Genomic DNA, 22,817 nt, shown 5'->3' with positions numbered 1-22,817 from the left:
GTATAGTAAATATATTAGTGGTTGTATTTTGTCTTGATGACCAGGAACCGCTGTAGATATAAATCTTCATTTAGGAAAAGTATTTGGAAAATGTGTGCTCTCATATTATTAAATAAATCATTTTTGGAGATACTCACATATACATATATGTGTGTTTATACATTCCTTTCATCTCTATTATTTGAAAAGTAACACACTCATAGAAATGTGAGCAAAATTGATATTTGAATTCAAAACATGATTTATTAGCTAGGCTAATCATTTTAAATAATAAATATGAATATCTTACTATTAACTACTTAAATCATATGTAACTATTGTGTGATCAATAAACACAGATAAATTGAGACAAGTCATATCAATATTGTCAAATTTTCGTAAGTCTTGAATGATTTAATTATAAATTTAGATAGTGTTCTAAGACAATAGTAATGACCAATTTAATATTTGCCACTAATTACTAGGTACATTTCTAATGATGTATGGAAATTTATCACCCCAACCTATAGCCTAGAAATATCATGCAGTAAGCTATTTAAATAGATTCAAATCCCAAAAGTAACAGAAGTATGGAACTGGTAAATAAAATGACAGGAATCTCCTTTAATGTTTTATTAGTTCTTTGAGAACTTTGTACAGTGTGCTTCTATTATATTCAAGCCCTCCAACATCTTTCAGATCCACCCTTTCTTTCCCACACATCCTACTTTGTGACTTTTTTTTTTTCCACCTATCAGGTCCAATTTGTACTGGCCATTTATTCTTGGATTTATGGCTTTCCATGGGCGTGTGGTCAATCTACCAAGGACTACACTCTTAAAGAAAACCGACTCTGTCCCCCAACAGCTATCAATTGCCAATAGTTTCTTGGTCTTGTGCCCGTCTCCCCTCTCCACTCTTGGATTTGGTCTGGTGTGAAATTGAAATTCTTGTACATGCTGTCCGAACCAAAACTGTGAGTTAACATGTGTGGCCATTCTGCTGTGTGTGTAAGACACTGTTTCTTTGTTGTCATCCAGCATGTCTGGTTCTTAACACTCTTTTCCTCCCCTTTCCTACAGTGATACCTAAATTTTGGGAGAAGGAGGTGTGATAGAGATGCCCCATGTAGAGTTCAGTGTGTTGAGTCTCATATTCTGTGCGCCTTGTCCAGTTTTGGGTCTCCGTGTTAAGTAGCATCTACTATAAATACAAGTTTCTCTATAGTGGTTGAGAATGCATTTGCCTATAGAGCTAATAATAAGCCATCAGGAGTAGGTTTACTATTATGATGGGCAGAAATCTCTTTTTTATTCTTTATTAATTACTCTTTATTCACTTTGTATCCCCTCTGTGGTTCCTTCCCTCCTCCTGTCGCAATCCCTCCCTTCCTCCCCCCTCTGCATGCATGCCCCTCCCGAAGTCCACTGATAGGGGAGATCGAAGAAATAAGAAAGCATTAAGATGCTTGTTGTTTAAAAAGTATCTGCGTGCAGACATCACCTAATGCCTCCATCACTGACAGATCGCATATGCAGCAGGAGAATGTTAAGCTGCCCGGTGGCATCCTGGACAGCTTAACTTTGTATGAACACATCATATAATGTGCACAGAAGGACGAAATCACCCGGTGATACATCTCTCAGAGAATGTCCCGCTGCTGTGGATGTTTAGACAGGCAGCTGGGTTTTCCAAGCCCTAAGCCAGAGGAAAGCAGGGAGCATAAAAGCTCAGGAGAGTGCCAAAGGCAGTCTGTCTTCCCTCCATTTACAGAATTAACTGGGTTTCTGCTTCATGGTGGCATGTGCATACCAACCCAGCACTTGTTCGGTCAAAGCAGAAGGATAACAAGTTCAAGGCTAACCTGAGCTGCATAGCAAGACCTTGTCTGAAAGCAGTAAGCGAGAGGGATAAAGGAAAGGAAAGAAAAGCTATGTTTAGAAAACGAACTCATGCTACCTTTATATGGATCACAGCAATGATAATTTAAAAACAACTAATTGTTTATTCTTATTTTATTGGCATAAGGAAATTACTCATAATGATATATTTTATTATATATTTTCATACTTTTCTCACTCACACACCAGCACTCTTTCCTGTCCCCCTTCTGTTCCCACTGAGGCCCTTCTTCCAAATAGTTCCTCCCTTTTCTACCCTGACCCCTGTTACCCTCTTCATATAGTTATTAAATTTCCCGATGACACAATGAATCTAAGTGGGGCTGCTTATAGGGTCCTGGGTGATTATTTACGGCAGCACGGGCTTCTGGCCAGCAGCTATACCACTGAAGTCCTTCTTCCAGTGACAATTAACTGCCTATAGATACACAGACAGGAAGAGAGGCTCTCTCCTCCAAGCTACCACTTAGTGCCTATAGGTCTTTGGGGCGGGGACTCACAGGCCCTTCTCTGCCCTGCCCCCTGAGGTAGGTTGTTGGTAGGCTCAGTCTGTGTAAGTCTGGTGCTCTAAGGTCTGCCAGGATCTCACGTGCAAGCCTATAATGTCGTATTCCCAAGACTGGGTCTTCACTGCGCTCCACTCCTTGCGCCAGCTCTTGCCTTTCCTTCCTTCTTCTGCATTGATCCCTGATCCTTACAGGAAATGATCTTGATGTCCCACTTGTGGCTGAACAATGAGAAGCGACTTGTTCTCAGTCCTTTGACCAGATATGAGTCTCTGCAGTTACTGCCATTGGCAACAAAACAGTTCCTCCAATCAGAGCTGACAGGAGCACTAATGTGTGGGTATAAACAAAATTATTCAAATGGCAAATTGATGGATATGAGCATATGAGCATAGCAGTGACTTCCTCACTAAGGCTTATGCCCCACCCAGCCACAGGCTTTTGACAGCGTTTACAGCACCTGGCATGGATTCCTTTCTGTAGAGTGGGCCTCAAATATAATGGGGTGGTTGTTCACCCCATTACTGACTTGCCACTACTACAATGATTGGCCCTTCTAGGCCCGCCAGTCAGTTGTGTGGCGTGCGATAGCGATTCTCCCCCAGATAACTGGGTGGGTGATTATTTACAGGATCATGGGCTCCTAACCAGAAGCTGCATCACTGAAGTGTGTCATTCACTCCCCTAGCGACAACTGTCTGTACATCCACACAGAGAAGAGGAACCTTGTGCGCTCCTACCTCTAGCTACCACTAACTGCCTAAAACTCCTTGGGGATGGGGACATAGCACCCTTCAGGCACTATGGAAACTTCCATCCCAGTCCCAGATTTTTTTTTTCTATGTACTGTGAAAAAAGCATGTGGTGGGTTCTGCTATAGTGCCTTAGATCTAGTCCTAGTAGGCAATAAGCAGCCACAGCAAATGCCTGTATTACTTTTTAGAGAACAACCATTATTATTGATAGTAACGGCATGGCCCAACACAGACATAGACATAAATATTTTACAACACACAACTTCTGACAACTCCTCACAATTTCTGTCCTCGAATCAACTATTCTATCTCACTTTTAAAAGAATGATGACTATGAGTCTTAAAATGATTTCAGATCAACAGTGTGTTGCTATTCACAGTTTGAGGAAAAACAACAACAACAACAAAAATATGCTTCTCGTTCCACAGATAACACCTGCCATGTTTTGGCAGGGCTTGCTCTTCCAAAGGGTTAAATAGAAAATGCATAAAAATACATAGTACATTTAAGGTGCTCTTGATCTAAAATCCATTTATCTAGACAATACCATAATAAATTCTCAGCACCTTTTAATTTATATGCCACCACAATCTTTGCCAGGTGCGAATCACACAGGAAATTAATATCTAGACTACATAAAGAATTGTAAAATTAAGCAATTGAATCATCCACTGTGATCAATAAATGTGCTAATGAACTAAAAAATACTTCGCAAAAGAAGAAATACAAATGGTCGATAATTTTTTTTTTTTTATTCTTAGCCATCAAGTTAAAACTACTTTGAGATTCCATCTCACCCCAGTAGGAATGTCTGTCATTAAAAATACAACAGGCAACAAATATTTGCCAGGGTGTAGAAAAGAGAAACTCTTGTTCACTGCTGGTGGAATTGCGTAGCCACTATCAGAGTCTGGACGGGGTTCATCACAAAGCTAAAAGCAGCACTGCTGTGGGAGCTGAGTGGAACACTCCTGAGCACCTACCATCGGACTCTAAACCAACTCACCACAGGGATGCTTGCACATCCGTGTTGATTGTGGCACTAGTCACAGTAGCCAGAAATGGGACTAGCCTGCATGTCCAGTGGCGGGTGAATGGATAAAGATATGTGGCTTGTATATGCGATGAAATTTTTTCAGTCTTAAAGAAAATGAAGTCAGGACATTTTCAGGGAAAGAGATGGAACCCTGGATCCAAATTGTGAGCAATTTACACCAGACTCAGAAGATAGTGTATGAATTCCCTAATAGGCAGAATCTAGCTTAAATGAGGAGGGGGTAGTTGGAGGTCGGTAAAGGAGTGGAAGAGACCTTGAGGAAGGAAAGGTGAATCTAGGGAAGAGAGGGCAATGGAATTCGTGTCACAAGAAAGCAGGAAGAAGGCCAATTTTCTTGGGAAAAGGGGGTAGCAGGAACAGGAGGAATGTAAGAGGACTGAATAACAACAAATTATAATGACACTTTTTTGCTCATTTTATTTAACTTTTTATTGATTCTTTGTTAATTTCCTATCATGTACCCCAATCCCACTCATATCCCACTGCCCCTTCATATCTGCCCTCTGACTCTGCAACTCCCCCACCAACAACAAAATAAAATAAAATAAACTTTAAAAAACTGAACGGAACAAAACATCTCACCATGGGAACTATCGTATGTCACCGTGTGTGACACAACATACCCTTTTGCCCACACATCTTTATTTGCAAATGCTCAATGCAATGAGTCATTGGTCTGGTTCAAGGCCCCTGGCTTCTGCTACACCATCAGTACTAGAACCTCCCTGGGACTCCCTGTTGTTGCCCTGTGCCATGGAGATCCTGCAGATTTGGATTTGCAGGACCTCCGTCATACACTGCAGCAGTTCATAGATGTTGGGGCGGCCAATTCAGAGCCTTGGATCTGGGCCTGGGTGATAGCTGAGTTGGTCATCGCTCCAGCTTTCCCACACTGCCCTGCTAACTCATCCAATGCTGGACTGGACCGGCTTCTCCTGATCTTGTGGGGGTGAGGTAGGAGACACACATATTTTTAAATGCCCATATGAAACCCATCACTTTTCATGCTAACTTTAGCAATCAATTAATATAGCAAATAATAATAATAATAATAAAGAAGCAACTCAAAGCTAAACTGGGTTTTCGATTTCTTTTTTGCCTTCTTTTTTAAATTTTTATTTATTATTTATTACAATGTATTCAGTTTAGATCCCAGTGGTAGCCCCGTCCCTCATCTCCTCCCAGTTCCACCTTCTCTCCCTCTTCTCCCCCTATGCCTCTCCCCTAGTCCACTGATAGGGGAGGTCCTCCTCCCTGACTATCCGACCCTAGCCTATCAGGTCTCATCATGGCTGACTGTATCATCTTCCTCTGTGACCTGGCAAGGCTGCACCCCACACACACAGGGAGGTGATCAAAGAGCCATCCCACTGAATTCATGTCAGAGACAGCCCTGATCCCCTCACTAGGGGACCCACATGGAGAATGAGCTACCTATGGTCCACATCTGAGCAAGCGGTCTAGGTCTTCTCCATGCATGGCCTTTGGTTGGAGTATGAGTCTCTGCAGGACCCCCTGGGCCCAGATTTTTTGGCTCCTTTGGTCTCCTTGTGGAGCTCCTGTCCCCTCCAGGTCTCTCCATCTCCCCCTAGCTCCATAAATTTCTCTGTGCTCTGTACAAAGTTTGGCTAAGAGTCTCAGCATCTGCTTCAATACCCTACTGGGTAGAGACTTGCAGAGGCCCTCTGTGGAAGACTCCTGTCCTGTTCCCTGTCTTCACCCACTTCCAGTGTCTATACTGTTTGCCCTTCTGAGGATTAAACCTCTTCCTTAGGGTCCTCCTTGTTGTTTGGCTTCCTTAGGAGTATAGATTGTAGTATGTTTATTCCGAAATTTCTTGTTTCTAACTTTGCTTTTAATCTGTTAATGGTGGTATTTCTTCATCTACCCCACCCAACCCACATCCTGCTAGTATAAGTGATTTTTCAGTTTCTGGCCCCCTGTGTCCCAACATGTCTTGAACTGCTTTAGGACAGAGGTGTTAATTATATAAGTGACAAACCCTAGCTATCTACATTTAATGGTAAATACAACTTAGTGCCCTCCAATTAAACAGGGCTTTCCTGCTGACTAGGATTCTACCCCTCATTCCCAAATGACAGCAAATTTGCTTTTGAAGTAAACACACACACACACACACACACACACACACACACACACACACGTAAGAACTCATTGTTTTTAGCACGATCCCTCATTAAAGATTAGAATATCTAATTGACTCAATAACCTGGTTGCATTCATGTCCTCAGCTGCTAGGCCAAATTACCGCAAACTGCAGAGTTGAAAACAACAAAGAGAACTGTGTTCTCTCATAGCAGGCAGAAGGTGCTAGAAAGGAACCCTTCCTCGACTCTTCTCAGCTTCTAATGGTTGCTGTCGGTCCTTGACGTCCATCTTGGCTTGAATGTGAAATGTCTGCTATATAGCCATGCATTTGAACACTTGTTATCCAGTGGGTGGGACTGCTTTAGAAGGTTGTAAAACCCTTGAAAGGTCAAGCCTCATTAGAGGAAGTGGGTAACTGGAAGGTGGGACTTACAGCTCCAGTGCCCTTATTAGGCTACTTCCTATCCAGACTCTGCTTTCTGACTGTGGATCCAAAGTACTCCGAACAAGTATAGGAAGGCCACATGCTTGAGAGCGTGTTTGAATAGTTCCCATAGACTCATGTGTTTGAATGCTTGGCTTATAGGGAGTGACACTATTAGGAAGTGTGGCCTTGGAGTGGGTGTGGCCTTGTTGGAGGAAGTGTGACACTGTGGGGGTGGGCTTTGAGGTCTCACACATGCTCAAGTCTGGCCAGTGTGGCACAGTCCCCTTCTGCTAACTGAGGATCAAGATGTAAAATTCTCACTCTTCCGCCAGCAGCATGTCTGCTAATGGACTGAACCTCTGAAACTCTATGCCAGCCCCAATTAAACATTTTCCTTTATAAGAGTTGCCATGGTCATGGTGTCTCCTCACAGCAATAAAACCCAACCTAAGACCATAATTTGTTTAAAAAAATTACGAAAGAGCATCTAATTCTGTCTTTTATCTTGCTTTTTTACCTTCTTCTCATGGGGACACAACCTGGGGCTTCACACATGCTAGGCCGACATTCTACATTGAGCAATACTCCCCTGCCTTCTGAATTTTATTGTCACACACACACACACACACACACACACACACACACACACACCTGAAGGGCTGGCCCACCATGGGCCATAGGTCCAATCCTTAGTAACTTCTTTGGAAATAGGGAGTTTGGGATGACTTGCTGGCAGTGATGCTGCTAGTTCAGAAGGATGTGAATGCCCAGAACCCTTTGAGATTTGTTTTTTATTAACCTTCTTTACTATCTAGAGTCTTGAGAGTTAAGATTTGTCTGTAGCTTCTATTTTAAAGTCTGAGTTTACAAATAGAATTAAAAGATATTTTTCCAAAGAATTGTTATGCTGACTGGGGAGTTAGCCAGTAAAGCAGTTGCCTTGCAAGCACAGTGGCCTGAGTTTGAGGCCCTGAACCCACATAAAAAAGCTGGGTGTGGTAGGTGTGGCTTGTAATCTCAGGGCTGAGGGAGGACATCCCTGTGACTAGCTGGCCAACTAGCCGTGCCTAATCAGTGAGTTCCAGACCAGTGAGAGAACATGGTCCCCAAAACAAGGTGAACAATGATACTCAAATTCAACATCCAGCTGTCATGCAAACCTCAAATGCACCTGCACACACATGAAAATACTGTGAAAAAAGAAACACATAAATAATAACAAGAAAAATAATTTTCTTTTCTATAAAATATTTTATTTTTAATAAAGTTTTTTAAAAACAATGTTTTTAATTTATTCACTTTACATCCTGATCATAGATCATATCCTCCTTCAGGCCTCACCCTCCCTCCCTCTTTCCCCCCTATACCTTGCCCCTAGTCCTCAGGAAGGGGGAGCCCTCCTCCCTTACCTTCAGAAACCCTCATAAGAGAATCCAGGGGTGACCCTATCCAGAGGTGGATCTATGTGCCCATTGCTCACATAAGACAGTAATAAAAACATGGTCTCTCTATCCAACAAGTACTTCCTAAAACGAAGTAAGCAGAGATGGACTAAATACAGAAGTGCTGAAGCCCATCCATTGTATGGGTCTCCGATTGTTGATGCTGAAGCGAGCCAAACAGGTCCCAAAGAAAAGCCTTCGTTTGTTATGCTCAGCCCATTTGTGGAAGAACATTTGTCATTCTTGCATCAGAAGTGAAAAGCCATCTATGAAAAACAGCCAATTCTGGGGCTGGGGGATCACTCAGAAGCCTCCATAATAGAGAGTGAGATGGGCAAAGTTCCGGCAGGCCCAAATGGGTTTGGCTTCCATCCAGCTTCTCCCTTTGCAGCACTTTTGCCATGGCCCCTGCTTGTCTTGTTTGCTGGCATTACATAATGTGGCTGTAATGATGTTGACCTCAAAAGTACATTTCAGAAGATGTTTACCACACAGATTTATTAAAAGGAAAAATGGTTGCATTAGAGCTTTATTTTTTTCCTTCTTTCTGTGAAGCTGCTAGGACACAGTCTTGAGCTGTGGGGATAATGGTGGAAATAAGTTCTTGCAGTTCTTTGCTAATGGTGATTGATGAGCTGATGAGAGTGAGTAGTTATCCAAGGAACAAAGCCAGATTTTAATGGCACTTTAATTCTGGAAATTTAGAACACTTCCTTGCAGAAAACCAAAGAAGGGATAGATAAGAAGTCATTCGACAATTTATACATGCTTTCAGCAAGTATAAGTTGGTCCTGAAACTAGCCTTTGCCCTGTGTGACTTGAGCATGTACACGTAGGATAACATTTTTTTCTAAGAAAACAGTTCTGGTAAATAATAGCGCATATCTCATACTTTATTCACATGCCCAATGATGTGTTTAATTCTATAAAAAAAAAAAAAGTTTCTCTTTACAATGCCTCAAGTTCTGAGTAGAGTATTTTCTTATTATGAAGAAACATTTTTTGAAGATAAGTCATGGTTGAGGCCAAAGATGACTCAACCTTCTAATTCTGTAAACTGGTGATAAACGTTTATCGGAGATGCTCAGTGTTCACGGTGAGAAGCTGGAGAGAGCTCCAGGCTCCTCCAACCCTTTAACAAGTAAGAGTGAGATGCCTACTGAGAAATGGTCTTACAATGAGCCCATTGTCCAGCTGCTGTAGAAATTGCTCTCTGGGTTGCATTTGTGTCTACAACCCGTCTCGTATAATGCAGCCACTAATCTGTCCACCCTGCAAATATAGAGGCTACTCTTTTGTTTGACCTCACTTGGTGACCTTTGCTCTTTACAGATATGCTCAAGCTTTGGGAGGCATCAGAGTCACTGGGCAGGGTGGCAAAACAAACAAACAAAAAATGCAGACTGCTGGGTGTCTCCCCAGTACTATTCCATCATATTGAAACAGGGCCTGGGAATTCACATTTCCAACAACTCAGCACACCATACACAATGCTGCTGACCTGCTGCTGCCGAGCCAGGGGACCTGGTCTGCAGAAGGAAGCTCAGCACTCTTGCTCTCCTTACATCATGTGCCCTTCACAATCTGCCTGACTTCCCTGACATACCCAGCAAAGATACACTGCAAAACGCTCTGTTCCCTGGGGCTTTCACAGTTGCGTGCTGTGTAGATGAGGGAGGGATCATTCACGGGAGGATATCCGAACTGGCACCCTCTGGTGTTATTCAGCACACAGTCTATTTACCCTTGTGTGTAGGAGCCATTAATTCACCTCCATACCGTGCCCTTTTAGAGATACCTCCAGTCCCACAATATTATTTAGAATTTTCTGAGCAAACCATAGTTTGGGGAGCCTCAAAGCTATTGTCCATCCTCTCCTCTCAGCCTGCTTTGAATGGAAATGTGTCCTTCAAGGCTTCCCTCTCAAAATTGTGATTAGGATTGCACTTAGGTTAAAAAAAAAAAAAAAAAAAAAAAAAAAAAAAAAAAAAAAAAAAAAAAACATCTTTCCAACACAAAAAGCAAGAGCATTACAAAAATCTAGATAGAAATGTAAATACATAGAAATGCCTAATATTCCATTTGGAAAATAAAACACATTCAACGTATGGTATGATTCCGTAAGTTTCCATGGATTATCTTTTTAAACAACTGGAAACCTGGTAATAATAAGAACCATGAAGAAAGCTTCTGTCCATTATCTTACTTTGTCCTAAATCTTCAGGTGTCCAAGATGTTGAATAATCACATGATATTTTAACTAGTTATTCTTGCAAATATGTATTTCTTCAATAGAATATACAGAATTCTTAATTTTTTTTTTTACTTTTACACATTAACGTTTGATCACATGGAACAATGATTGGTATGTAGATCCACAAAATATGTGTATAAGTAGTAGGAGCTGAAGAGTTGGCTTTCTTTAATGATCTGACCCTTGTTAAAGCAGCCACCTGACAGGGCAGCCCCACTACTAAGATTAGTTGAGCAATAAAAATTTGACTAGATGGGGCCGGGAGAAACTTAAAATTGGTGTAAAGGTACAGAAGAGTAGAGAGGTTGGTTATGGGAGAAGTTGGAGAGTGAATATGTTCAAAACAGATTCTATAAAATCCTCTAAAAATTAATAAAATGTTCTTAAGAGTAAAATAAAACATACATACAAATGTGTTTTTAATACATAACCTGTATCTCTCATTACTCTCGGTGGCTGAACATCTTTTGCACACAAGCCTGAAACATACAGATCTATACATAAAACTCTCACTGTGTGAACTGGTTAAATTACATGCAAACTCAATAAAAATTTGATATAGAATGAATACAGCACTTTTCTTTAAGCAAATGTATTATTTTACGAAGGTGACATCCAAAGCGAATATCAGTTCAAGAACAGGCTTCTTAAAGAACAAGGTTTTAAAAAAGGAAAGGCAATCTCCTTGGAGTAATGAAAGAAGAGAGGATTAATAAAAAGTATAGCTCTTAAAACTAGGAAAAGATTATGTTGTTGAACTTGTGACACTGCTCTGTTATCTCCAAGTGGACTATTTGAAATAGGAATCTCTATTTAAGAAGAAAAACGATTAATACCAGCTAAAGGTTGACACTGGATTATGACGATGCCAGCCAAGATAACAAAACCTTTGTCATATTCTCTCAGAGTCAGAATTTCTTTAGAAGTTTTATTACTTGTTTATAGTTTTATACAAAGCCTTGCTATGTTGCATGATGATACTGCTTTAGCTTCCCGAGTTCTATCTAGAATTACAGGAGTTTATATCATACTTGGTTAGAAAATCCTTAATTTCTTCAAGGGTCCATTCTCATTTCTTCCAGCTCTGTGGATATCTCCTTCTTTTTTTTTTTTTTTTTTTTTTTTTTGGTGAGGGTGGAGGTACCATTGTGGTGAGGGTTAGGGTTGATTCCTTTATCCAAAATATAGTCACAAAGTACCTGCTCTGTGAGAACTTCCAGAGAAAATCGCTGGTAATTACCATACGCCTAACATGTCCTTTGAGAAACAAAATGGTCTCCTATGAACTCATTAAATGACTGTGCAAGAGAGCTGTAAGGCTGTATGGGTGTAAGGGAACGTAATTAACACTTTGGTGAACTTGAGCTGTAAAAGGAGAAAGGTAAGAGACAGCTTAGAGGAGGATTCCGCTGAGGGCAGAAAAAAGACGCCGCACAGTTTGCTGTTGCTTGTCACTGAGAGCCACCATTACACAACTACAGCCCAGCCTCCCCTCCCCCCAAACCAAAGTCCCTCGGTTCCGTCTTTGGAATGCCCAAAAACAAAACCATCTGCTTGGGGAAGAGGTGACTCAGCTCTTGCAGAGGATCCGACCGAGTTCAGTTGCTCACAGCCATATTAGGTGGCTCACGACTGCCTGTCACTGCAACTTCAGGGGATCTGACTCCTTCATCTGGCCTCCTTGAACACCTGCGCTCACACGCACTAACCCAAACACAGAGACACGTGCATACGTATGTTTGTTTTTTTTTAAATCTGTTCAAACACCGAGGAACAGAGATTGTTCCCAAGACAGCATGCCTTGATCAAATGCAGAACACTTTCTTAAATTTTAATTTCATACTAACATCAAATACATTTTTGGTACATCCCAGATAAACATTTGATTTAAATGCAACTAAAATATCCCACATTTTTATCTCCTACATTTGGCTTCTCTGCAAGAAGGCAGCTCTTCAAGTACAAGGAAGGCTGCAAAAGGAGAATTTGCAAGTTCAAGTCAGTGCAGAACTGAGTGTTCATGAGCCTCTTGTTTACAGTGAACACAGGAAACTAATGCTCTGTGTAAGTATTCAGAGGGATGCCTCCCCCAGCTTCGGAGCTGCCTGGGCAACTGGGAAAAGGGGCACGTTAGAAGGTTTCCTGTTCTTAGGAGAAGCCCAGCTTAGGGAAGTCCCGTTCGTCGGCACCGGTATCTGAGAACCTGCTGGTTTTCTGGCTTTCCTAATTATGCCATGCACTCAAACCTGGCCTCTTTGTAAGATATTGCGGGTCAGGGGGCATCTAGGCTTTCATACTATGGACAGAATAAAGAACTGGATTCTTCTTTTGACTCGGCAGCAATTGACTTGGGAACTTCTCAAATAAGGATAATAATGGGGAGGGGGTAGTGGTGCACATCATTAATCCCAGCACTAGGGAGGCAGATGCAGGCAGATCTCTGTGAGTTCAGCCAGCCTGCTCTACAGAAGCAAGTTTCTGGACACTCATCAGAGAAACCCTGTCTCAAAAAGGGGGGGGAGGGCTAATAAAGAATACTGTTAATACTTTACAGTTTACAAAAACCTATCATGCACTTTGTTTTATTTGTCATCGAGTCATGGCTGTCTAGGTAAAGAAAGCAGGCGTTTTATTTTCCACACTCTCTACATAAGACTACTGACTCTCAAAAAAGCTGCCTCTGACATCCACGGTCAGAGAGAGAACACTGTCAGGACCAGGGCTCCAGCTCAAGCTTCTGACCCTCAGTCCTATCATGTATTACCCCAACCCGGCCCACTGCCAGCTGCTTATTAGACTCCCTCAATCTTTTTTTAATTTATTTTTATTAATTACAGTTTATTAACTCCCTCAATCTTTGCTTCTTTGTGTTTCCTTTTTCCACCTTGATTTTTGTAATGTACAATTTCTAAGCACTTGAGCTTGATTAAAAAAAAAAATTGAAAGGATGTATTCCCCTGGATCTCGTCTTGCAGGTCTCCCCACACCCTCTCATTCCTATACCAAAAGTTGGGGCCTAAGCCTTCATGGAGACTGCAGGGTAGTTGAATCACAGAGTCTTGTCAGATACACACAAGACTCTGGGTTCATCTTCCAGCACAGCAACAAAAACAAGCAAACTTAATTAATTAAATATTCATGGAGACCAAGGAGTCAACAGAAAAAATCCATGGCTCTGCTCAGAAAGAGCTAGCAGAAGAGGAGATGTCTGTATTCCACCAAGCTTGGCTATTCTCCATTTTTACTCTTAGGCTCCTGAAGGCTTTCCTGAGAAGTAGTTACTGCCTAGTTATGGGAGTGGGTGTGAGACTGAGTCATCCCAAGCTCACTGTTGCTCCTATGTTTATAGAGAGTCTAGGAATAATAGGAAATTCCATTTGTCAGACTTCACCTAATGACTTGCTTCCTAAAATCTAATCCTTTCAGATACAGAAATATATCATGGTTGGTGAAACTGATCTTATTTCAGAAGACACCAGCAAAATAGCAAAACAACATCTTTGGTCATAAGATATTCAAACTCTCCTCTCAAAAAAATTAGGCTTGTTTGTCAAAATGATAAGCAGGCTAAACCGGGTTGCTCCCCATGCCCTACTTCTCCCCAGAGAGAAAGCACTGTGCACGTGGACAACCCTTCATCTAAGCATTTCACGGACTGCAGGGGAAGTGAATTTTGGGGACACACAACACTAGGGCCTTCATAACCTTGCAGGCAATTGAACATTACCATAATGTGTGTTCCTTCCATTTAGTCATGTGCTGTTAGAACACAAGGAGTCTTGTCTGTATGTGAAAATCTGTTGAGGGAACTTAAGCATGGAGCCTCTTTTGTTCTAGGAGGCCCAAATGACCATTAGAAGAAGAAGAGACTGTTAGCCAGTCTGTGTCCTTCAGCCTTAGAAAGGAAGGCACCATGTAGGTCAAAGAACATGAAAGGCTGGAACTGAAAACAACCCTGTGGCTCTTCCTTCAGTGGGAATTAAAACACTTACTTTTAGCCTAGCTGTTCCCAGTAGTCATTTGGGGAGTAGATTTAGGAGATGAGTGCATGGAAATCATGATATTCTTACCAAGTCTCTGCCTCTTCCTTCAACAAGTGGGTTGGCATTTGGCTGATAGGCTCAGAACTGCCAACATGTTGTATCCCTGTTCTGAAAGTAGAAAATTATTCATGCTTCTAAGAATGCTTTTCACAGCCTGCTTTCTTCCTGTCAGTTTAAACAACTTGTCTCTACCCTGAAAATTCTTATGTCATTCTTCTCCACGCTGCTTTCCCGAGCTCATTCAAAGCATTGATTATGTCCCACTAGGAAGATAAATAAAGCCCGAGTGCTATACAGCGGTTCAGAGAATTCAACCTCCTTCACTCACCTCCTGACATGTGTTCATAGAAAGGAACTCTGGCTTAGGGAAGACAGAGGCAAAGCCATGAATCTTTCCATGTGAAGCACAGCAATTTCTGTCTGTTTGTGTGGCAGACAGAAGAGCAGGGAAGGCACACAGATGAACACATGTGAGAAGCAGGCCATAAAACTATCTGCATGTTTTAAGATGCAAGGCACATGAAAGCAACCTCTGTCAAACTCTAAGACTGGCCCTGTGGGCGGGTTAGCCGGACGGAAAAATGAGAGACAAATCGCTGCTTAGGTCAGAGAGAGTATGCCTGAGAGTGTTGAAAGTATGGGTAGGAAGCTGCTTATGATGGTAGACCTCTGTAATTCCAGCACCTGCGACACAGAGGCAGGAGGATTAGAAATCAGAGACTAGCCTGACCTACAAAAAATAGGTCTAGAATCATATTTAAAAGGGGATGTGGGTTAGAGTTGTCTCAGTTGATGTAACAGTTGGCCTAACAGACACAAGACATCCAACCTCTGCAGTGCATAAACCACACAGGGTAGAGCAAACCTTAATCCCAACACTGTGACAGACAGAGAGAACATAGTAAGTTCAAGGTCTTCCTCAGCTGCACAGTGAGATAGAGTCCCCCCCACTTCCCACTCACCCCTGAATAGCTCAGACCTGTTCTCAGAAACACACAATAAACAGTGCAGAAGGATCTCCAGCATTTCTTACACTTAGCACGCTCTGTTGTACAAAGTGTTCTCTTCGCAATCCAGGCGGTGATCCTGCCTGGTGAGGTGAGGTGTCTTGTTGTGAGATGAGACTGGCTTGGTGTCATACCTAGCAGAGCTATGTGTTTTAATTCCTTTACATGCATTTCTTTCCGGTACACGGCAGCCATTGTCTACAAATAACATCAACAAGTGGATGTGACTGAGGCAAGTCTTGGGTTGCCATGCATACTCCAATAAACAGAAATTCGTGCAGCCAACTTTGAGGGCCTGCTACAAAAGTGCAGGAGCCCTGTCCAAAACTCCATGCCAAGATATAGTACCTGTGCCAAAGTGAAGGACAGAACTATTCACCCTTGTGACTCAAGAGAAAAGAGTCATCCATACCTAAATGCTCGCCTGTTCCTCATGACTAAATGCTTGCAACATACACAGGGAAATATATTTTAAAGCCTTGTCTTTAGAAAGTTTTTCTTATGCAACAAAATTTAATTCTGTCCATTCAACTAACTAAAGGTCAGGGTCATTTAGGACTTTTCTCTGGTTTGTTTTACAGTCATGAGTGGAATAAGAAAAATGTTAAAGTGAAACACAGAACCCCTAAATGTTAGTGAGAAAGGGACCTTGGCAATGAGCTAATTCAAATCTCCAAGGAGGGTGGATCAGCATCACATAGATAAATGCTTGGAATAGCCACTTCCTTTGCCATGTGCAAACATAAGCCTGCTTGCTGCCAGAAACAGTTTGGCTCTACTGGCTCTGGAGGCCAATCCAAGGTAACAGATTAAAAATCTGAGTCTGTCATGCCCTAACTTATGCATGGCCCTAAGTCAAACAGTACACTTGTCATCAGGCTTCATTGTACTTAGTGTAAATATTCATGTTTAGAAGCTTATCCTATAGCGCTGAGCAAAATTTCACATTTATTGAATTAAAAATCTCTCCAATAAAATAATAAACATTCATTTGTTTGTTGCTCTACAAAAATCACCTTTGGCATATATGGAGTAATTTGTCTGAAAAACTGTTTTTCTGGGAGAACTCCAAGCTTCCCAGGATATTTAAAATAAACGATTCCTCCAAACTGAGAGCAAATGGGTTCTAACAGATTGATTTCAATATGAAATAGAAAATAATGCACTTAAGTGCCTTTGGTTTCCTTAATGTACATGTGGGGTTGCTAGGAGCTTAAATGTTTGGGTTTTCCTACAATAATCCCCTTTCTTTAAGAATATGTTCTGGCCTGTTTCACATGTATGCTAACTTTCCAAGTGTTAAAATGAAGCCATCTTTATCAGGTTGCAAACACCTACACACTAGATTGCCTTAATCTTACACAGCATTTCAGAGTTTTAAGAAAATGAATAAGAAATAAAATGGCTTATAAACCTAATTCTGTGAAGACAAAGAAAACTGAAGACCTCCTTCTTTGTCCAGAGGTCAGAAGATAGGGTCTAGGCAAGTGGCTCAGAGGTGAAGTGCATGCCTAGCATGTGTGAGATCCTGGGCTTGACTCCAGCACCACACTTAAAAAAAAAAAAAAAAAGTTTAGAAATAGTAAGATGGGTTCCTTTGCATTTCTGCTTTTCTTCTTTCCCTCTGAAGTGACAAATATCAGTAAAAGGCATAGAAACGGTCATGGGGAGAGACTCAGTATGGAAAAATCTAGAGTACAAGTTTCTGTAAAAGAGTGATAGAAGAAATCCCAGTATTAAAATGTTTAGAGTAGGGTGTGGTAGCATATGCCTGTGGGACTCAGAGGCAGGAAGTTCAGCAGTAAAAGGCAGCCAGGGTTATCCAGTGACTTCTAGGCCAGTGTCTGCTACATACTGGGACCCTTTCTTTAAAAATTAAAAAAAAAAAAAAAAAATTTTTTTTTTTTAAAGCCACAGTGTGTTAATAAGAGTGCGGTCTCCTAGGAACTGCACAGACAGACCTGGCTTTTTTATGTTAGAGCATGAGAACAGGTAGGGGGTACCCAGTGAATTCAGAGACAGGACAGTGTAGGTATTCCCTTCCATTGGCCGATAAAGGAGGAGCTTCAAGGGGAACATTCCTAACTTGTCTGCAGACAATAGTCTGTAACCCACAGGCTCATCTAAACAGAGATTCTTATTAGTTTTTCAGCTTCCATAAGTCTCTTAGATGAAGACAACTCTTTTTGGGATTCACTGGCCCATCTCTTCAAAGCAAAAGTTAATTTGTTTATTTCTTTATACTGAAAACTCATACAGCTGCAGATGAGCAACACAATATACACTCATTGGTGATTTCATAGATCTCTCTCTCTCTCTCTCTCTCTCTCTCTCTCTCGGTCTCATATTGCTTTATTTGGCTTTTTTAAAAAAAATCTCAGTGGCTTTTTGATTGTATATTATGCCTTCCAGTTTCGTGTTTTTATGTTTATGTGTGTGTGTTTCTAGTGCTTTTTGCTTTTTTATTTTCCTGATTTATTTGCTTGACTGTTTTCTAAAGAGAGAAGAAGGTGTGGAGTTGGATGGGTGGGGGTTCATGAGAAGATCTGGGAGGAGAAGGAGCAGGGAAAACTGCCTTAAGTGAAGATTTCTGGATTTACAGATTCCCTACACACCCTTTTTGACCTTTGTGTCACTACACTGAGGTCCGGGTCAACAATCTGGGTATATTTTAATCCATATAGCAATGTCTGCATGGTATGCAGTTGTTGCAGCAACCATGAAGTAGCCATGACCATGCATGCATTCAACATATTTGCAAACCAAGACACAGAAAGGTTAAGTGATTTAGCTGAGCTCTCACAGTAAGTGGAATAGCCCGTGCCCAAACAGTAGACTCCGAAACTCAGTTATAGAAATCCTCTTCTTGCTTCTTTCTGCTACTGTCCTCTTTCTTGCCTTTGTGCTGACCTTCCCTCAGCCTGGGGCATTTGTGTGTCCTTCACTGACGTCTCTGTCCGTTCTTCAGAGTCTTCATGAAAACTGTCTTCCTCAATGAAGTTAGCACATGATCTTCTCCCCATGTGATGTTGGCCAGAAATCTATACGTCAGACAAAGCCTACCCCTAATTGCTTCTCAGATCAGTGCTGACCAATGAGAAGTGTTTGTTCTTGGGAGTATGTCTCTTCACATTTGGGTTCTGCATTGCTGTGCACAGATGTAAAAGTAACACTTTGAGATTCTTTATCAAGCTGATATAGCATGCAAGATAATTTTCACTCAAGCATACACAAACCAGGTGGCTATGAAAAAAGGGGCTCACATAGATGAGAGAGAAGAGATGATTACCCCCAAGAAGCTATGACAACTTAACGGAGCCTTCATTCAATCAGAGATAACCCACATCTCAGACAGTGGCAAGTAGGGAGAACTCAGGTCTTGTCAAATTGCTGAAATCTAAAAGTGCACGAGGCTGTTAAGCAACGTTAACTCATAAAGAGTGGAAGTGTTTTTATTCCTTCAGGAACTCTAGGTTGTAACATTGCCCTCTCTGGAATAACTAAGAACATTCTCTGTCATTGAAAAACAGCCAGTGTCCCCAGTAAGGGGAACAGGGACTATTTCTGACATGAACTCAAATGGCTGGCTCTTTGACCTGCCCCCTACCCCCACCGAGGGAGGAACAGCCTTGCTAGGCCACAGAGGAGGACATTGCAGCCAGTCCTGAAGATGCCTGATAAGCTGGGGTCAGCTGGAAGGGGAGGAGGACCTCCCCTATCAGTGGACTTGGAAAGGGGCAGGGAGGAGATGAAGGAGGGAGGGTGGGAATGAGGGAAGGGACTACGGCTGAGATACAAAGTAAATAACCTGTGATTAATAAAAAAAAAATTATGAAAGGAAGAAAGAAAGAAAGAAAGAAAGAGAGAGAGAGAGAGAGAGAAAGAAAGAAAGAAAGAAAGAAAGAAAGAAAGAAAGAAAGAAAGAAAGAAAGAAAGAAAGAAAGAAAAACAGCCAGTGTATATGTGTTTGCCAGAGCAACAAAGGGGATTTGCTAATTTGGTCCTCCTTCTTCTTTCCAGATCCTGGCCATCGTGTCTATCCTGTTCATCGTACTTTCTACTATTGCTCTGTCTCTCAACACACTTCCGGAGCTGCAGGAAAACGATGAATTTGGGCAACCCAGTGACAACCGCAAGCTGGCACACGTAGAGGCTGTGTGCATTGCCTGGTTTACCATGGAGTACCTTTTACGATTCCTGTCCTCACCGAATAAATGGAAGTTTTTTAAAGGCCCACTGAATGTCATTGACCTGCTGGCCATCCTGCCATACTATGTCACCATCTTCCTCACCGAGTCCAACAAAAGTGTGCTGCAGTTCCAGAATGTGAGGCGTGTGGTCCAGGTCTTCCGGATCATGCGCATCCTCAGGATCCTGAAGCTGGCCAGACACTCGACGGGCCTGCAGTCCCTGGGCTTCACCCTCAGGCGGAGTTACAATGAGTTGGGCCTATTAATCTTATTTCTGGCCATGGGGATAATGATTTTTTCCAGCTTGGTGTTTTTTGCTGAGAAAGATGAAGACGCCACCAAGTTCACCAGTATCCCTGCATCGTTTTGGTGGGCCACCATCACCATGACCACTGTGGGCTATGGTGACATTTACCCGAAAACACTGCTGGGGAAAATTGTGGGAGGCCTCTGCTGTATTGCGGGGGTACTGGTCATCGCCCTTCCTATACCCATCATTGTAAACAATTTCTCCGAGTTCTATAAGGAACAAAAACGCCAGGAGAAAGCTATTAAAAGGAGAGAGGCTCTTGAAAGAGCCAAAAGAAACGGAAGCATCGTCTCTATGAACTTGAAAGACGCCTTCGCTAGAAGTATGGAACTGATAGACGTGGCTGTGGAGAAGGCCGGGGAGTCAGCCAACACCAAGGACTCAGCGGATGATAATCACCTGTCTCCAAGCCGGTGGAAGTGGGCCAGGAAGGCTCTGTCGGAAACAAGCTCCAACAAGTCTTATGAGAGTAAGTACCAGGAGGTTAGCCAGAAGGACTCCCACGAACAGCTGAACAACACTTCTTCCTCCAGCCCACAGCATCTGAGCGCCCAGAAGCTGGAGATGCTCTACAATGAAATCACCAAGACACAGCCTCATCCCCACCCGGTCGCGGACTGCCAGCAACAGCCCGAGGGGCCATCTGCCTATGAGGAGGAGATAGAAATGGAAGAGGTGGTCTGCCCACAGGAGCAGCTGGCCGTGGCGCAGACTGAGGTCATCGTGGACATGAAGAGCACCTCCAGCATTGACAGCTTCACCAGCTGCGCCACTGACTTCACGGAGACGGAGAGATCGCCCCTGCCTCCACCCTCCGCCTCTCACTTGCAGATGAAGTTCCCCACCGACCTCCCAGGGACAGATGAGCACCAAAGAGCCAGGGCCCCTCCATTTCTAACACTAAACAGGGATAAGGGGCTTGCTGCCAGAGAGGCTTTACTGGATTGTGTCCCCATTGACGTAACCGTGAACCTCGATGCCGGGGCTTCCCATGGCCCTTTGGCACCCGACAGTGCCACCGACAGCCCTAAGAGCTCGCTGAAACGGGGCAACCCCCTCAAGTCCAGATCCCTCAAAGTGAACTTTCAGGAAAACAAAGGTAGTGCACCCCAGACCCCACCCAGCACAGCTAGGCCACTGCCGGTAACCACAGCTGACTTTCCGCTCGCCACCCCACCGCACATGAGTACCATCCTGCTAGAAGAAGCCCTCCCCCAGGGAGAGAGGCCCTTGCTGGGCGCTGATGTTTCAGCGCCCTGTCAGGGACCGTCCAAAGGGCTACCCCCTCGATTCCCCAAGCAAAAACTGTTTCCCTTTTCTTCTAGAGAAAGGAGGAGCTTCACCGAAATAGATACCGGAGAAGATGAAGACTTCTTAGACCTCCAGAGGTCAAGACCGGACAGTCAAGCGGACTCCAGCCCCAACTGCTTGGCAGAAAAGCCTGGCGATGCCAGAGACCCTTTACGAGAAGAGGGCTGTGTGGCCTCCTCCTCCCCCCAGAACACAGACCACAACTGTAGGCAAGACATTTACCAGGCTGTGGGTGAAGTCAAAAAGGACACTAGTCAAGAAGGGTACAAGATGGAGAACCACTTGTTTGCCCCAGAAATTCATTCCAACCCAGGAGACACAGGCTACTGTCCTACCCGTGAAACCAGCATGTGACTAGTTATAAAAGCAATAATGATAATTAAAAAAAAAACTTGGTTCTTTAAAAAATGCAATTAATAATGCCATGAACTAAAATATGGGAAATCCTTTCCCCTGAAAACAGCGTATAAAATGTTATTTTTGCATGGCATGAACGGTTTAGTTTAAGCACTGTTTAAATAAAGAATCAAGACTGCATTTTTGTAACAAACAAAACCGAGTCATGAACAGCGAGCAAATAAAGAGCTCTTAGGAACCAGTGCTCTGCCATGTCTGACATTTTTGATCCTTTCATTTCAAAGGTGTAGGCAGGTTTTCCGGTTTTAGCTTTTACATCACAATGAATTTTAGAATTTGCACATGAAAGGATGAAATGTCGTTGCATGTGTCCATGCTTGTGGGAAGTTAAGGTGCTTTGGGCTTGCAAAGTTCGTAACTCTGTAAATAGGCCTGGATGTAAAAAGTGGCAAGACCATATGGACACATGTATCTGAGACACAGGTGTTTCCTTCACAGCTACTGCCTGGAGGAGCTGTCCAGACTTCCTGTTGCAAAATTGCAACCTCTTCTTAGCCTACGCTTTGTGCATCTTGCTTTGGATTATGAAGTTCTTATGTTTGTTTTAAGGAATACAGTATTTTTATTTATTGGGGGTATAATTCAGAGGGTATGTTTATACGTGTTTTTATTTATTGGGGATATACTGGGGGTATGGGTTTCTTTTCTTTTTTCTTTTGTTTAGTTGCTGCATTTGTGATGTTATTTATAAATCATGGAAATTAGTAAGATTTAATGACCAGATATCAAATATTTGGAATTTAAGCTTGAACTTCTGCCTATAAAATAAACACCATGTCACAGAAAATACAGATATTTATTTTTCACAAACTTGAAAATGTACAGAAAGTCCTATAATAAAATAAAATTTCTAAATTGGTATTCCACGTTTGGAAGTCACCTTTAAAACAATACCCTTTGCCATTCCAATCATGGCTGTATTTTTTCTCTGGTGTCTAACATATGAGTAAAAATTTCCTGTTTTTTTTTTTTTTTTTTTTTTTAAAAAAAGGGAAATCCCATGAAATGACTTTTAGCAAACTAAAAGCAGAGTCTCTTTAACTGACAGAGCTGGTCCCAACATGAGTTACCATGCTAAGAGTCCAGGTCCAGAAATGGGCCACTAAAT

At 42.4% G+C, this 22,817-nt stretch overlaps 1 protein-coding gene across 1 annotated transcript in view; it reads left to right on the top strand.

The window, feature by feature from the left end:
* Positions 1-22,491, top strand: part of Kcnb2 (potassium voltage-gated channel subfamily B member 2) — a 409,214-nt gene extending 386,723 nt beyond the window's left edge. Inside the window, exon 3 of the mRNA XM_055603343.1 lies at positions 19,502-22,491. Within this exon, the coding sequence (XP_055459318.1) occupies positions 19,502-21,646 (2,145 nt within the window). The 3' untranslated portion in view covers positions 21,647-22,491. The remainder of the gene's footprint in view (positions 1-19,501) is intronic.
* Positions 22,492-22,817: the final 326 nt, after the last annotated feature.

The sequence above is a fragment of the Psammomys obesus genome, unplaced genomic scaffold (assembly GCF_907164565.1).
Source record: "Psammomys obesus unplaced genomic scaffold, mPsaObe1.curated_primary_1811, whole genome shotgun sequence".
NCBI classification, from domain to species: domain Eukaryota; kingdom Metazoa; phylum Chordata; class Mammalia; order Rodentia; family Muridae; genus Psammomys; species Psammomys obesus.
Note: the sequence above shows the minus strand (reverse complement) of the source record. Positions and strands in the feature narration are given on the sequence as shown.